The sequence below is a fragment of the Rhinatrema bivittatum genome, chromosome 5 (assembly GCF_901001135.1).
Source record: "Rhinatrema bivittatum chromosome 5, aRhiBiv1.1, whole genome shotgun sequence".
NCBI classification, from domain to species: domain Eukaryota; kingdom Metazoa; phylum Chordata; class Amphibia; order Gymnophiona; family Rhinatrematidae; genus Rhinatrema; species Rhinatrema bivittatum.
In genome coordinates, this window is record NC_042619.1 from 366,382,669 (window position 1) to 366,399,731 (window position 17,063).

The 17,063-nt window shown below is 45.6% G+C and overlaps 1 protein-coding gene across 1 annotated transcript in view; it reads left to right on the forward strand.

Moving 5' to 3' along the window:
* The window catches only part of VWA3B (von Willebrand factor A domain containing 3B), a 632,585-nt gene that overhangs the window by 575,158 nt on the left and 40,364 nt on the right, over nt 1-17,063 (forward strand). The window contains exon 33 of the mRNA XM_029603312.1: nt 14,047-14,139. Within this exon, the coding sequence (XP_029459172.1) occupies nt 14,047-14,139 (93 nt within the window). The remainder of the gene's footprint in view (nt 1-14,046; nt 14,140-17,063) is intronic.

Here is a 17,063-nt window from a genome sequence, read left to right on the forward strand (position 1 = left end):
TGGTCCTGTGTTCTCTTCCTGGGCCTTCCTAGTGCCGGCGCATGCCTCTTCTTTCTTTTTAAAGGGCTAGTGGCGGGAAAAGCCCACAGCCCCACCAGAAGCCAGTCCTTCTTCACGTCTTGTTTCAGCCCTATAAAAGGGCTCAGTTCTTGATCCTCGGGGCCTTCGGATCAGATCCCTTGGTCTTCTGTACGGATCCCTTGGTCTTGTTCTTCTGTGCTGGTCCAGGTCCTCTGTGGTCTTCACCTGCTTGATGGCTCTTCGTTCCGTGTTCCTGGTCTCCTCATCCTGAGATTCCTGGTCTCATCCTCCATTGGAGCTCCTCCGTTGCCTGTTCCAAGTCCTGTTGTTCCAAATGTCCTGATGTTGAATGGTTCCATTCCTGAAAGTCCTGTTGTTCCAGATGTTCCATGTTCCTGATGTCTTGGTCCTGATGCCTTCGTCTTCACCTCTGCAACCAGTTCCCAATTTCCTGTGTTCACCTTTCCTGGTGTGCCACCATCATGGTCCGTGACCAGCCCATGGGGGCTGTGTAGGGCGCTTTGTGGTACAAGGTTGCCTTCTCATCTGCAGCACAAGTCTCCGGAAGATCCTTGTTTTTAAAGTTCAGAGCTCCGAGTTCCAAGTTCTGAGTCTTGAATCCTGAGTCTTGAATCCTGTCCCATCTTCAGAGCTCCTTGCCTACTTCTGTCCATTGCCAAGACTCTGCTAGAACCTGCTCCGCTCCAGCATGGGCCGTGACCAGCCACAGGCGGCTATGTAGGGAGCGCGCCGGTGCAGGCCTCTAGTGAATCTTCGACATGCTCCAGTCTCAAGTTCCAATACTTCGCCTGGAGTCTGCTTCGCGCTCAGCATGGTCCGCGACCAGCCATGGGCAACTGTGTAGGGCGCGCTGCAATGCAGTTCCCACCCAGTACTTTTGCCTGAGTCGTGAAACCTTGCCTGAGATCTTCTGAGTAACCTGAATCCTTGTTCAAGTCTTCTGAGTAACCTGAATCCTTGTTCAAGTCTTCTGAGTAACCTGAATCCTTGTCTGACTCCTTCTAAGTTCCAAGTCTTCGTCAGAGTCTTCTGAGTAACCTGAGTCCTCATCTGAGTCCTTCCAAGTTCCAAGTCCTCATCTGAGTCCTTCCAAGTTCCAAGCCCTCGTCTTGTTCCTGCCCTCAGCCTCTATCTGGCCTCACGCACTTGTCGTTCCCAAGCGGCGGGTCCGAAAGGGCTTTCAAGTGGCCGGAGGGCTACTCCTGAGACCAGCATTGCGTTGCTGGGACTCCTTGGTGCATGTGGGTCCAGCCAAGGGCTGATCCTGCTTGGTGCCTGTTACAAGTTCCTTACTTTAGTGCCAGTCCTGCTTTGTTCCTGCTCCGCCCATGCTTGCATGCGCTCACCTCCCACGGTGTGGCTCGGGGCTCCTCTCTGAGTCGTGCCGTGTACCGCTTAAATGCCAAGGTCTTAATGTTCACAATTTTCTCTATTGTTTACATTTAACAAATTACTGATTGGTTAATCCAAAGGTCTACTGGAACAACCATGTTTGCAGTCCCTTTTTGAAAGCACAAGTTTCAGTCGTAATTCTTAAATTCTCAGGCATTAAATTCAACACTGCTGGTCCAGCTACTGAGAATGCCCGATTTCTGACTTTTGCCTAAGTGAGCTTTGTTCACTGAGGGAATATCAAGCGAACCTTTATTTAGTGAGTGCAGAGATTGTGTTGGAACACAGATTCTCAAGACTGATCCTAGCCATGGAATGCTGACATTACAGATTAATTTGTGAATTAGCATTCATATCTTATACTTAAATCCTTGCCTGAATAAGAAGCCATTGAAGAGATGCCAGAGTGGGCATGATATGGTTATAAATATTCTGACCAGTGAATACTTGGGCAGTCGAGTTCTGAGGTAGTTGTAGTGCCTTCAGTATATGAATGTAGTGCCTTCAAGAATATGAATTGCAATACTCAATTCCTGAGGTAAAGTTTGTAATAAGAGTTCAAAAGTCTTTTGGTTCTTGAAGAGGCTTTAATCTTCTATTCATATAAAGTTTGAACTAATCAGTTTTTAATACATCCCATACATGTTATCTCATAGATAGTTGGCAATCCAATAGTACTCGAAGGTCATGAGCATAGGAGGATATTATTATTTTTTGTGCATAGAATGTGAATTGAGGGACGGCTTCTGTATCGTTTTTCTGGATAGCAGTTTAAAATATCAGTTTTTGAAATATTGATGGCAGCCTATTATGGAACAGAAATTTCTTAATAGCTTTCAAATATATTTCTAACTGCTTGAATGTGAAGGATAGAGAACCACGGATCCTTATAGTAAGTTAATCAAAGAAATGAGAACTTAAAGCCCGCATTTCCATCTTTTATTCAGGAATATTTAGAGCAAGGTTTCGGTCCCCCGACATGCACCGTGTTTTGCCACGTGGGCTGCCATCGGGAGGGACAGAGGCCCGGAGAACACTGATGTCAATAGAAAATGACGTGTGAATCAGATTTTAGTCCGATAAATCGGTCAGAGGAAACGCGAGATTGAAAATGGGTGCCTTTCGGAGGGTTGTTCCGAAAAAATGCTTCCAAATGGCCACAGCCAGTGGCTCGTAGAAAGCTCTCAACCCTTGCAAAAGGAGCGGCTTTCTAACCTTGAGCTATGCAGTGAAGGCGTCTCTGTGATTTTCTAGCGCTATACCAGTTCTACCCATGGTTAGTTATCACTAGCGTATACCGCTCGTCATCTCCACCTCCTATTGGCCAAGGATAGAAAATTACATACAGGATGAAAAAATGCATGTCATCGGCATAAATTAAAAAATTTAGGTTTTATCCTGCCAAAAACAATAACTTTCAGAGAGGTGGCGGAGAGGGCAAAGCCTTGAGGAACACCAGTTTTAACTTCAATCCAATTGGGAGTATTGTTATCTATATATATTTGTTCTGTCCGATTAGATAAACAAGAGGTAAACCACTGAAGCACTACTCCTGTGATATCAAATTCAGTAAGTCACCAAATTAATAGAATGTTAGGAATGGTGTAAGGATGACCGAGCAAATCACCCAGGCTGGAGCAGAAAACCGCACTGACTCCAGCCTTTTCCAATGTAATTTCAACTTTTATTAACATACACAGCGCTTTAACACAATAGTAGACTGCCTTACCTCAGGACAGTGTATTCACAAACTTTCAGAGGGTCAGGAGCTCCTTGCTCCTGGAGACATGGGGGCCCTCCTGATCCCAGCTGGACTCACAATCTTATTCCCCTCCCAGCAGGGTCCCTCCCAGAGAGAGCTCTCCCTCTGTAGGATTTAAGGTGGACCAGGCTAAATGCCTGGTCCCGCACAAGTTTGAAGGGGGAAAACAGTCACTCCATCACAAATGGAGAATAAAATATAAAATATATAGACTCTGTATCAAGTCATGGTGCGACTGCACCCTGAGTTTTGTGTGCAGTTCTGGTTGCCCCATCTTGAGAAAGATATAGCGGAACTAGAAAAGGGGCAGAGGAGGGCGACATGGGGAGGGGCAGTATCGGGGCTGCACTCTGAGGGAAAAGGAGAGATGTGTCCAGATCAACCCCAGCATCGGAGTAACTGTGGAAAGCTGAAAAAGGATTGCCTACATTCTTGGGGAGGTTTGAAATCAAAAGGGACTTGTCCTATGGGAGTCCATCTTAAGAGTGAAGTGACTTAAGCAACATAAGAATTGTCTCTGCATTGGTGATTTTGAAGCAGCTGGATCGTATTTTGATTTTTGTGGTTTGGAACTATGCTTTTTTTGTACCTGCTTGAACTTTTGGAATTCTTATCTGAAAGAATTATTTTTATTTGTAACAAAGCACCTGGGGTGTGGACTGCTTTAGTTTGGAATGTGATTCTTACAGGTTTATCCTGTCCCTAAATCATAGAACCTGCATTCTCCCCTTCACTGAGTGGGGCAGTGCTCAGCAAGGGGGAATTTCACAAGGGAACAATTAAATGATTTCAGTAAGATAATAGGGAAAGATTGAGGTCTTAGGGCCAGATTCATGAAGGCTTTTCTCCCATTTTGTGTCTATGGGAAAAACCCTTAGTGAATGGACATGATGGACTATTACCTGTCCTCTGAAAAGCAGCTGCGTCTCTTATTGATCGCTCTTCACAAGATTGCTCACAAAATTGTTCAATCTTTAAGGCCTGCCGGGAAATGATTTTCATGTCCTTGGTAGGGAATCTTCTAACACAGACTCAAAGCTGAAGCCATTAACTAGAAATCTCTTTCCACAGAACACAAGAGATATTTAGCATTAAGAAATTAGATGAAAGTGCCACAGACAATGTGAGTACATGCTTAAAGGTACCAGGATGGAAACACAGTTCAACCATCCCTCTAGTTATCAAACTCATCATGAAGCTGTTATGATTTGTGGGTATGTGGACCCTTGGCCCGAGATGTGAGTTGTTGCCAGGAGTCCCACAGGTCCGCACCGTTGGGAGGCCAGATCAGGCACAGCGGGGAGGTCTGGGTGAAGCCATGGAGAGGTCCCGATGAGCCAGGAGAGTACCCCAGTAGTGAGGCAGGCTGGAGACAATACCTGGACAGAGACCCCGAAGGGGGAAGATGCCAGACAGGCTGCAGAGCAGGAGGCGCAAGACTGGCCATGCAGGACCTACTCCAGAGAGGCAACCCCAAGGGGCGAGCTGCGCAGCATAGAGGGTGTTGATGTAATGACGTAGGCTAACCCATGGAGCAGGGAAGCCCGAGCCTAATCTCTACTGGGGATATATGCACAGCCCCAAGGAGCGGAGGAGTGCTGGCAGTCTCAGAATAGCACGTAGACGCGACCCCGAGGAGCGGGGAGGCGTTGACAGTCATAGTGTAGCATGAGAGCACTGCCCCGAGGAGCTGGGAAGCTCTGACAGTCTCTTGAGTAGCACGTAGGCGCAACCCCGAGGAGCGGGGAAGCGCTGGCAGTCTCGTACAGCACGCAGGCACAACCCCGAGGAGCGGGGAAGCCCTGGGCTAGAACTCACGGGTTGCAGAGGTGTTCCAGGGACAGTCCCGAGGAGCGGGAGGCCTCGCAGGATAGGACCCAGGAGGCGCAGAGCCAGCCCGAGGAGTAGGGTAGGCCAGGAGAGCAAGTCCCCGTAGGTGCGCACACTGGCCCCCGAGGGGCGGGTACCAGACAGAGTCCAAATCCAAGGAGCCCGATAGCGTAGCCCAAGGAACACGAAGGCGGGAGCTGTAGAGACGTAGGAACTTGTTGCCAAGTCGGCTAGCTGAGGGCGAAGGTGGAGTTTAAATACACAGGTCCGATGACATCATCAAACAGGGATGCCCTCAAGGTTCCCGATGAAGAGGCTTCAAAGGAGGGCCCAGTGGCGCGCGCGCTCCTAGGAAGGCCCGAAGTCGGCGTGCATGGCAGTGGCGGCATCCAGGCCACCACAAGGAGTCCCAGGGAACACGGAGGTGGAGACTGGCCTGCACCGTGAGCAGGCCTGGGGAGGGCAGGAGAGCAGTGCAGGAAGTAAGTAAATGCGGTCGCAGCCGTCTGCGACCGACGGGCATAACAGAAGCAATAAAAAATGTAATGTACTCCCTGTGTTATTGGGCTGCAGTGGGAGATTATCTGTAGGTATTTCGGTTTGGTTAAAGAGCAGATATTATAAAAGAGGATATCTGGGATAGTCAAAAAGCTCATTAAGACTCAAAAAACGATATTTATGGCACACAGAAGGAGACGCTGACATAAATGCTTCATTAATGTCCTCTTCTCTGCTCAAGACTGGCTCATAGGGGATTATTTAGTTTAACACACAGCTTTTATTCATCTTACAGATCCCTCTACCCCAAATATATTTACTCCTGCCCAGGGCATTAGTATCTCCAGAAAATCCCATACCAGTCTATGAAGCGAGCTTTTCACTTTTCTTTCATCTCATGTTAACCTGGCAAACCTAGCTGAAACATGCCATGCCATCTAATTTTACTACATGCCATAGGAGGGAGAAGTTTAAAATCTTCAGCTCTCAGAAGAATCACCCACTGGATGCGTTCCCGAGGGCATGTTTAGGTCAGAGAAGGGAAGCCGTGCATGTGGATTGCATTTTCCATGAAAAAACACCTGCAAATTGCAGGTGCAGATGTCCTTAGTTACTTTGCACCTACAGGAAGTTTCAAAGCAAAAGCACATGCTTACTTTCTCTTTGAAACTTGATGCAAAGAGTTTGAAAATTTCCCCCACTAGCAGATAGTACTGCACAGCTGATCGCAGCACTTGTCTTTTTAAAATACTTGGCCATATAATGGGGCAGATTTTAAATACTTGCGCCTGCTTTCAGCAGGCGTAACTTTGCGCGCGTCGGCCGGCTGCCCTGCTCCGTGGTCCAGTCCCGGGGGCTGTTCCGGAGGCCGTGGCCATGCCTCCGGAACGCCCCCGGGCCGAAACCACGCCCATGTCGCCGCCCACGAAACGCCGCGCCCTGCCCCCTAAATGCCGCGTCATCCCGACACGCCCCCGACAGGAAGCCCCGGGACTTACGCGTGTCCCGGGGCTCTGCACGCGCCGGCGGCCTATGCAAAATAGGCGCGCCGGCGCGCGCAGGGGTTTTAAAATCCGCCCCAATCTGTTTTATGACCAGAGGAGCCCTAAATGAAATGCTATACATTCATTTTTATATACATAAGCACACAGGCCCCAATACTTTTCTAACTGCCTAACTTGCCAAGATAAACCAGAGAAAGACAACCCCACACACACACTGTACATCTGTAGCCACTGTAGCATTGTATTTTGTACCGGGCAGTAATAGATTGTAGGTGATGAAGATTAGGCTGAGTGGTGGTGGTGGTGGGGGGGGGGGTAATGTTCATGCCATTGCTAAAAAAGGATTTGGCCAAACCCTGCATCTTAGATCATCAACAATACTCTCACTTAACAGATATGCCTTTCACTTCCAATCTTACCTCATCTTCACATTCCTAGGCTTACACATACACTAGCAATTCACACACTAGCAGGTGAATTTTTAAAGGCGTTCTGCTCATAAATGTAACATACTATCATAGCAATTTTCAAAAGCCACTTATGCGAGTAAAGTGCATTTACTTGAGTAAAATCTAATTTTAATCATGCAAATGCTTTTCAAGATCAGGCCCTATATATGTGTGTACATGCTCTGCCACTCATACCCACCATTTATGCTCATGCACAGTTAAAAGAAACGACAGCAACAGGATGCTCATACACAGAAATACAGGATAGGGTGACAGGTAAAGACTGCAAGGCCCATCTGGTCTGCACATTTTCCATTACTGTTGCAATAACGTTGAGCCTACTTGATCTTCAGCTTTGCCTTCGAATTCTTGTAATTAAGGATCCTCTGCACTTAGCCCATGCTTTCTTGATCTCCATTTCTGTTCTTGCTTCCAGCACCTGCACTGGGAGGCTGTTTCATGTATTCATTACTCTTTTTATGAAGAAATATTCCTTTATTTAGGAGTAAACGTTGGTGAGATAAGTCTGTGTTTCTTATCTCTGAAGGAAGCAGCCTTTTCCTACCAGTATTGCCCATGGCCACGTCTCTGTAATTGTGCAGCATGGATGGATGGAAACAGCTCTGCACTATTGCTCATACCTGGGCTTACTTATGCCAACAGTCTTTGCTGCATAACTTTGTTGGATACTGACAATTATCGCCACCTCCTCCTATTCTGAACATATAAACAAATTAATACTTTTTTTTTGTCTCTCTCTGGGGTCTAGTTCCTAGGTGGTGGCATATTTTAGAAGAGATATGGATGAGATGGGGGGAGGGTTCCTTCCACTCCTTTTTTCTTCATTTCTTTACGTGTTGTCAGCCTCTACAACCCCACTTTAGGTAAATTGCAGCATTCAAGACATAATCATGCTCAGCTCATGGCATAGAAATATTATAATTAATTTCACGCAAATATCAATAAAATTTAATGCTACCAATATTTAACCACCCATACTCCCTTTTCTTCCTTATCCCCCTGCTTAACACCATAATATTTATTTATTTAGACATTTTATATACCGTCGTTCCATGTATAGATCATTATGGTTTACAAGATGACATTCTTAGTTATACATTCAACAGATAAACCTAGACAAAACAATAGAACACTACTGTCCCATTAAGGCCTATATGTCTGGCTTTCCTCCCACTAGAGAACCAGATGATCATGATCCAACTGAAAGGAGAAAATGTCAGCATAGAAAGCATTCCCAACAGACTTCCACCATAATGCAAAACAAACATTACACTGAAAATCGAAAGCAACAGTGTAGACAGTTTATACAGCACCATGTCCAAATGGCCATCGTTTCTACTGCATGTCATACGCTATTAGAACACAAGACTGGAGGCATCAGGCCCTTTAGAGATGGAACTGCGTACAGTGCCTACACTGAAGAAAAGACATTCCAGAGCAAGGGGTAAGAAAAGTACTGAGGAGAGAGCATTCTAATTTGAAACAGCAAAACTAGAATGCACAAAAGAGAAAAACAAACACTGCAAGAAAAGACAGGACAGGTTATAATTTAAAAAATGACAGGTTGCATATCCAACATGGGCATTTCTTTTACACATAATAGCAAACAGCCAAAACATGGAATCAAAAGGATGACAGAACACATATTCAAGCACAAAGGACAGAACTGTGAGTAGCAGTCATGTATTGTATTCAAGGTCAGATTGTAGTGCAAAACTAAAAATAGTTACTAAATAGCACCTGCCACACATGCATGCCTGACAGACACAGACAACCATGAAAGTACACACACGAACTACACTCAAGCTGCCATGGAAGAAAAGACATGGAAAGAATAACACTCAAAAGTGGGTGAACTCTACGCATACAGATTATCTTCTGGACTGTGGTATCCATCAAGTCCTCTGTCAACTGCTGGCATACTCCTGCATCCATGAAATCCCCCTAGACGTAGCGTGATGGGAGGATGACTTGCTCCAACCTCCAGACTAGGAAAATGACCAAAGCTAATCTCTGATCAATCTGAAAAACAAAAAATTGCAAGACACACATTTTAGTTGACATGATGACAAAGAAGACACTATCAGGAAATATTCAGTAATGTGGCTGCCGTAAGTGAAATCATAAATGATAGTCCAGCGATAGGATGAAGGGAAAGGGGTTTGATGGGTGATCAGAAGGGGACAAGCAATATAATTTTATGGCTCATAATTTGCTAGAAAGCCAAAGTCTCTGCTGAGAGCTGGAAAAACTATGAAAAATAAAATAAAAGACAAACAGTCACTGAAAGACATATTCCCTGCTCCACTGGTATTGGCCTTCAGGCAGCTACTTAATCTGAAGTAAAATTAGTAAAAAGCAAGCTTCTAAAAGAAATTAAAAAATAAGAAAATGGTACATACCTCTGCAATGTACCACACTGCAAACTATGCCAACACATATCACAGGACCCCATAATTATCTACATGGGAAAATCATTCAGTTTAAGGTCATCCTACTCACATGCTTCTCCTCTAATGTAGTACATATTATTCAATGAAGAAAATATGAAGAAGCATGCTACATTGGTGAGACTGTCCAACCATTGAAAGTAAGAGTCAATGCACACAGGGACAAGATCAAACTCCACAGGAAGATCAGGATGACACTCCATGAGAGGAGCACTTTTCAGAAACAGGCCACTGCATCAAAGATCTTACGATGAGAATAATCAAAGGAAATTTTAAAACAATCCATAAATGCAAGACTTTTGAAGTCAACATGATCAGAAACTTTGGAACTGACAATAAAAGACTCATTAGACTTAGGTTTCCTATCATATTATGAGCCATAAAATTCTACTGTCTGACACCTGATCAACCATCAAATCCCCCTAACCCGTTTCCCTCCACCCCGTCACTGGCATGCCTTTTATGATTCACTTAATAGCAGTCACACTACTCTATTTCCTAGTAATGTTATCGTTTGCTCATTTGAATTCTGACCTGAAGAAAAGAGTATTAATCCTTGAAAGCTAGCCAAGAAATGTGTTGTTAGTCCAATGAAAAGGTATCATCTTATCTATATGTTTGTTTATTTTTTATTTGCTAAACTTTATTTCTATATATTCCAGTGGACTAACATGGCAGGCAAACTATTTTATCCAAGCTAACAAAGGTGAGAGAAAAGTACTAAGCCCCTTTCATCTTCCTATCACACTTTGAATACATCAACAGTGTGTGGGCATTGAAAAATTTAGAGAAATATATTTTTACATAAACAAGTTTTCTCTTACCAGCATGGAGAGGAAGACCCTGGATGACATAGTGCTGAGGTCCCAGAACACATTTGTGAAGATGAGGTATTGAAAGGTTGGCCTGGGTGGAACATGGTGAGATGACTTTGTATATTTGGACTTCATTTCAACAGTGAGCAGCAACATGGGACTCCTACATTTCTATAGCATGCAATATGTTCACAAGAACAGTACTGCAAATTAGGGATGTGAATCGTTTTAGGACGATTAAAATTATCGTCCGATAATTTTAATATCGTCTTAAACCGTTATGGAACACAATACAATAGAGATTCTAACGATTTATCATTATAAATCGTTAGAATCGTGAGCCGGCACACTAAAACCCCCTAAAACCCACCCCCGACCCTTTAAATTAAATCCCCCACCCTCCCGAACCCCCCCCCAAATGACTTAAATAACCTGGGGGTCCAGCGGCGGTCCGGAACAGCAGCGGTCCGGAACGGGCTCCTGCTACTGAATCTTGTTGTCTTCAGCCGGCGCCATTTTCCAAAATGGCGCCGAAAAATGGCGGCGGCCATAGACGAACACGATTGGACGGCAGGAGGTCCTTCCGGACCCCCGCTGGACTTTTGGCAAGTCTTGTGGGGTCAGGAGGCCCCCCCCCCAAGCTGGCCAAAAGTTCCTGGAGGTCCAGCGGGGGTCAGGGAGCGATTTCCCGCCGCGAATCGTTTTCCGTACGGAAAATGGCGCCGGCCATACGCGTATGGCCAGCGCCATTTTCCGTACGGAAAATGGCGCCGGCAGGAGATCGACTGCAGGAGGTCGTTCAGCGAGGGTTCCGGCGCCTCGCTGAACGACCTCCTGCAGTCGATCTCCTGCCGGCGCCATTTTCCGTACGGAAAACGATTCGCGGCGGGAAATCGCTCCCTGACCCCCGCTGGACCTCCAGGAACTTTTGGCCAGCTTGGGGGGGGCCTCCTGACCCCCACAAGGCTTGCCAAAAGTCCAGCGGGGGTCCGGAAGGACCTCCTGCCGTCCAATCGTGTTCGTCTATGGCCGCCGCCATTTTTCGGCGCCATTTTGGAAAATGGCGCCGGCTGAAGACAACAAGATTCAGTAGCAGGAGCCCGTTCCGGACCGCCGCTGGACCCCCAGGTTATTTAAGTCATTGGGGGTGGGGGATTTAATTTAAAGGGTCGGGGGTGGGTTTTAGGGGGTTTTAATGTGCCGGTTTTGCGATTTTACGATTTTTCGATTTTTCACGATTTTTCACGATATTTTACCCCCCCAAACGGCAACAATACGATTCCCTCCCCCTCCCAGCCGAAATCGATCGTTAAGACGATCGAAGACACGATTCACATCTCTACTGCAAATAGGGTTGCTACCTGACTTCAGGTTTTACCCCACTACCTAGATGGACTTGTAATCCAGCATTTCATAGGGAGTTCAACAGGTTAGCAATAACTACAAGTCCAAGCTTGCAAGATGTTAGGACCAAGATTGGATCAACCTTTCCTGAAAAAATTGAGCCAATTGTCAACCCTAGCTGAAAAGCCATTGAAAATTTCAACCTCTGCTCTAGCAGAATTTACAGTGTAGGAAAACCTCCTACCATATATTTTTCCAATAAACAGTGTGCGAGATTGCAATTTGATTGCAACTAGGTTTTAATTTTTTTAAATCCCAACAGTGGTATTCCAACAGTGGTATTCCAAAAGAGCTATATATAATGGGGGGAGGGGTGTGTGTGTGAAAGACTGATGTGCACAGACCAAGAGAAGGATCTTGGGGTGATAATGACTAGGGATCTGAAGACAGTGAAGCTATGTGTTAAGTAGATAACTAAAACCAGAAGAATGCTGGGCTGCATAAAGAGAGGAATAATCAGTAAGAAAAAGGAGGTGATAAATATACATTTAAAAAAAGCGCAAACTGAAAATTAATGTGCGACAACAAAACAATTTTAATATGAAACATCTGCAGCTTATTCGCCAATCAAATGGGAAAGGGCCAAAATAACTAGAGTATTGCCACAAACCCCTTTCTCCCCGTATAAGAAGAAATCCAGATGGAAGAAAGGAAATAGCAGAAGCGATAATGTCATTCATTCATAAAAATAAAAGAAAAAAGAAAAAAGCTGTTGAACAGGTTAGAACTTCATGCATATGCATAAATATTCCATAACTGGGGGAGTGCATGACTGCTAAGTGGTCTTTACCCTGGGTCCACCTTAACTACTATCTCCCCATGTTTCATTTTAATCAGTGAGAAATCCTTTAACTGTTCTGGCTCACGGAAGATGCATTACCTTCAAATGTTAACGCACATTCAAAGTGTGAAAGCTTGCTGGGCAGACTGGATGAGCCGTTTGGTCTTCTTCTTCCGTCATTTCTATGTTTCTATGTAAAATGTAAAAGGAAGTGAACCCAAAGAGAGGCTCCTTCCTTCTGCAAGGACAATGATTTACGCCTCTGTTCTGGCCCACATTCTGTGCTCTAGAAAATAAACTTCTTTGTGTCAGAAAAAAAATATTTAGGGTCCAGTTTCGCTCATGCTCCAGGGTGAAGGTGAACAAGTCTCAGGTTACTGCTAGGATACGCTCCATAGCAGCTCCTTGTGCTCCGGGATGATTTTCCGGTGGATATTTGACAAGAAACAAGCTAGTTTGTTTTTAGAAAAAAAAGTGATAGCTTGGGTTTTTCCTGCTAATCCATGGTTATTGATCCCTAGTATGGATAGATGTAGCGATTGAATTAGCACTGGAGTGGTCAGTTTTGGCAGTCAGAGTAATTTGCCAGGCTGCTTGATTTTGTGCAGTACTGCATTTGTTTGGCTGATGCTTGTAACTGTCCAGTGGTAGCTTTTCCTGGTATTTGCTCCTCGTTTGTTGATATTTGTAATTATATGGTCGAAGCTCACTAGTACAATTTTTATTTTATTATGACTGATTGATTTGTTTTATTTTCTTGAATTTTTAGGGACCTTTGTTTTCAGTTTTTATTGCATTTTTCCTAGGAATTTATCAGTGTTTAGTGGGAAAAATATTAATTATTTTTTCCACTGTTTCTCCCTTTTTTGTTCCTTAGAATAAACACTGATAAATTCCAGGGGAAAATAAAATAAAAATTGAAAGTAAAAGTCCCTATAAATTTTATACACCGCCTTGAATGCTTTTTTTTGATGAGAAAGACACTTAGAAATATGCATGCATCAACTTTTGCACTGGCTTCTTTAAAAAGGTTTCTTTTCTTCTGGAAAGTCATATCAAGGAACCAGAATAGTGCAGAAGCCCATGTATCTGGATTATCATCGTAGTTTGTGATAGCTTTTACTGGACCAACAATAAAAATGTTGCAATACACGAGCTGTTAATAGCACACGTCTCTTCTGTGGATGTATACATATACCAAATGGCTTTCCTATTGGTGCAGAAAAAGGTAGGTATCTCAGCCTAGAAATATTTTAGTTTATTCCTGACCAACACAGCTTCTAGGACAAAGCAATTTCTCAAAAGTGGCCCATTTAAGCTTGGCTCAACGAGTGAAGGCACACCTGCTGTTTCTGTTCTGGATTGCCTCTGTTTTCAGAATTTCCTGGCATGTCTAGCATTGAAAATGTTTATTGATTATGAAACCACAAATACCTTTGTGATAAGATTAGATCTTGTTCTTATTGTATGTAATAAACATTATTGACTTTCTTAAATTAGCTTTTTTGTAGTTACATCCTTTTACAGAGCAACTTTGGCAGATGAATAAGGCAACAATGTTCTAACATGGCTATACATTTTATTATGATTTTATTTAGGAAGGAGATTCGGTGATTGCCCAATATCCTCCACATCCCAACTTCTATTGTCCAGGAGTAGTTCTCAGAGTAATGCCTGAATTGAACCTGGAGGTGAGTAGCATACAGTGTAAGCAGCTGATCCATTGCTCCATGAAATATTGCACTTTCACAGAGTTAACACAGTATCATAATTTCTGGCAGTGTCTGCTTGTCTACGGATGACTCCATAGGTAAAAGTGTATAGAACAGTATATATTCACATGGAAACATAGGCTATGATGGCAGCTAAAGACTGTAAGGCCCAACCTGCTAGCCCAATTTACATCCTAGTGCAATACCATAGTCCCCGTTGATTTCTCCTTCGCTTCTTTGCAACTGTGCTTATCTTGGTCATTCTGTTACTGATTTGCCTCTACCGCCTCTCTTGGCAGACTGTTCCATACACCAACCACCCTTCTCCATGAAGAAATATGTTCTAATGTTATTCCTGATGATAGGATCTCTTATTCTGCAACTATGTTTTCTCTTGAAAAATATTTGCCTCCTGTACATTATTTATACATATGAGGTATTTTTGTGTCTGTATCATATCCCTCTTTTTCTCTTCTCCTTTAGAGTGTATATATTTAGATTCTTATATCAGATTTCATATGTTTTTTAGTGCAAATCCTGCACCATTTTGGTAGATTTTTCTCTGCTGCCTTTCCCTGTCTATATCTTTTCAGAGGTGCAGCCTCCAGAGATGGAAATAAAATTTCAGCTGAGGTCTCACCAATGACTTGTACAGAGGCATAGTAACATAGTAATGACAGCGGAAAAGGACCAACTGGTCCAGCCAGTCTGTCCAGCAAGCTTCTTGTTACTCCCATCGGTCGCAGACGGCTGTGACCACTAATGCTCACCTCTTTATTTGCTGTGATATCATCCTTTGGATGAATGGCAGCCTCCGCCACCAACCGCTGACCAGCCTGGCGTTCCCGGAACGGTGTGAGCGCAAGACCACCATCTTGCTCCAGGAATCACTTAGGAGCGCGTGCGCGTGCATGGGCCACTCTTGTACACGTCATGACGGGGACCTTGGGGGCGTCCTCTCTGGATGACGTCACCCACCTCCGGTACTTAAGCTAGCTGGCCCTACACTTCTACGAGTTAGCAAGGAGTTCCCTCCTGCTGAATTCTGCTCCTTGGACTTCTGGTTCCAGTTTCTACGTTGGTGTGAGACACTCTGAGTACTTGCTCCTCAGGGGCCCTATCTTGTCTCTGGTTATCTGCTCCTCAGAGGACCTCCTGCCTTGGACTACTTTTGGTCCCGCTCCCCGGGACTTCTCCTAGAACTACCTCCTGTGAGTACCTAATTCTACGGACTTCTACTGCCTAGCCTCGTTAGGGAATTCTCTGCGGTGTACCCCGTGCCTCGGGCCACTGCTGCTTCCTCCCTGAAGGAACCACTCCGGTATACCCTGCCTACTAGAACCTCGTCAAGGCTCCTGCACCTCGGACAGCCTGCTCATCTCCGGGCCACTACCGAATCTACACGTCTGAGGGGTAGATTTTCAAAGGGATACGCGCGTACCCCCTGAAAACCTACCCCAAACCCCCCTGCATGCGCCTAGCCAATTTTGCATAGACTCGGCGGCGCGCGTAAGTCCCGGGGCTTGCATGGAGAGGCGTGCCTGGGGGCGTGACAGGGGCGTGGTGCGGGCGTGGTTTCGGCCTGGGGGCGTTCCGGGGGCATGGCCGCACCCTCCGGAACAGCCCCCGGGTCGGGTGATTGCGCGCCAGCAGCCAACTGGTGTGTGCAGATTTACGCCTGCCTCTGGCAGGCGTAAATCCAGCAATAAAGGTGTGGGGGGGGGCGGTTAGATAGGGCCGGGGGGGTGGGTTAGGTAGGGGAAGGTGAGGGGAGGGCGAAAGAAAGTTCCCTCCGAGGCCGCTCTGATTTCGGAGTGGCATCGAGGGAACGGAGGCAGGCTGCGCGGCTTAGCGCGTGCAGGCTGCCCAAAATCGGCAGCCTTGCGTGCGCCGATCCCGGATTTTAATGGATACGCGCGGCTACACGCGTATCTATTGAAATCCCACGTACTCTTGTTCGCGCCTGGTGCGCGAACAAAAGTACACGCTCGCACAAAATTATAAAATCTACCCCTGAGTGTTTCTTCACTACTGCAAGACTTCCTGGCGTACCCCACTCCGCAGGCCACTACAGGATCATCACATCTAAGGCATCATCTTTGGGGTATATCCTCTGCTCTGAACTTTACTTTCTGCACCTCCTGCGCCACAGGTTGTGCCTTTCTCTGCTATCAATACTTTATTCCACAGCTGTGTCTGACATCGCTGAGACCACACCTACTGGCGGTGAGGCTCACAGGGCTCCTCCCTGTGGGCGGAGACACCTCTCACCTTGGCCCAAGGGTGCACACTAGTACCAAACATAGCAGATTGCTAACTCCATGGACCTGGCTCAGGTCTCAGCCATCCAGGCCATCCCTGGCCTGGCCCAACAGATCTCAGAGCAACAAAAGGTATTAGAGACTTTGGCTAATGCCATCAATCAGCTAAGCTCTCGACTGGACTCTGCCTCGACGCCTGTCAAGCCCACCTCCGCTTTACAGATGCTACCTGTTCGGCTTTCTGTGCCCTTGCCTGCACCTACTCGTTTTACAGGTGATCCCCTATTATGTAGGGACTTTCTGAATCAATGCTGTATGCACTTTTTGCTGCAACCTACCTATTTCCCAGACGTAATGTCCAAAATTACATACATCTTGTCCCTTTTGGACGGGAAAGCCCTGGCCTGGGCCTCACCTCTTTGGGAAAGAATGGATCCAATCCTCAAGGATTTGACAGGTTTCCTTGCCCTACTTCATTCTGTATTTGACAACTCTGCTCGCAAGACTGTAGCTGGATCTGCACTCCTGCATCTACAACAAGGTACCAGACCTTTAACTGAGTACGTATTGAGTTTAAAACCCTGTCCTCGGAACTACATTGGGATCAGGGATGCCTACGTGCCATATTCCTGGAAAGTCTCA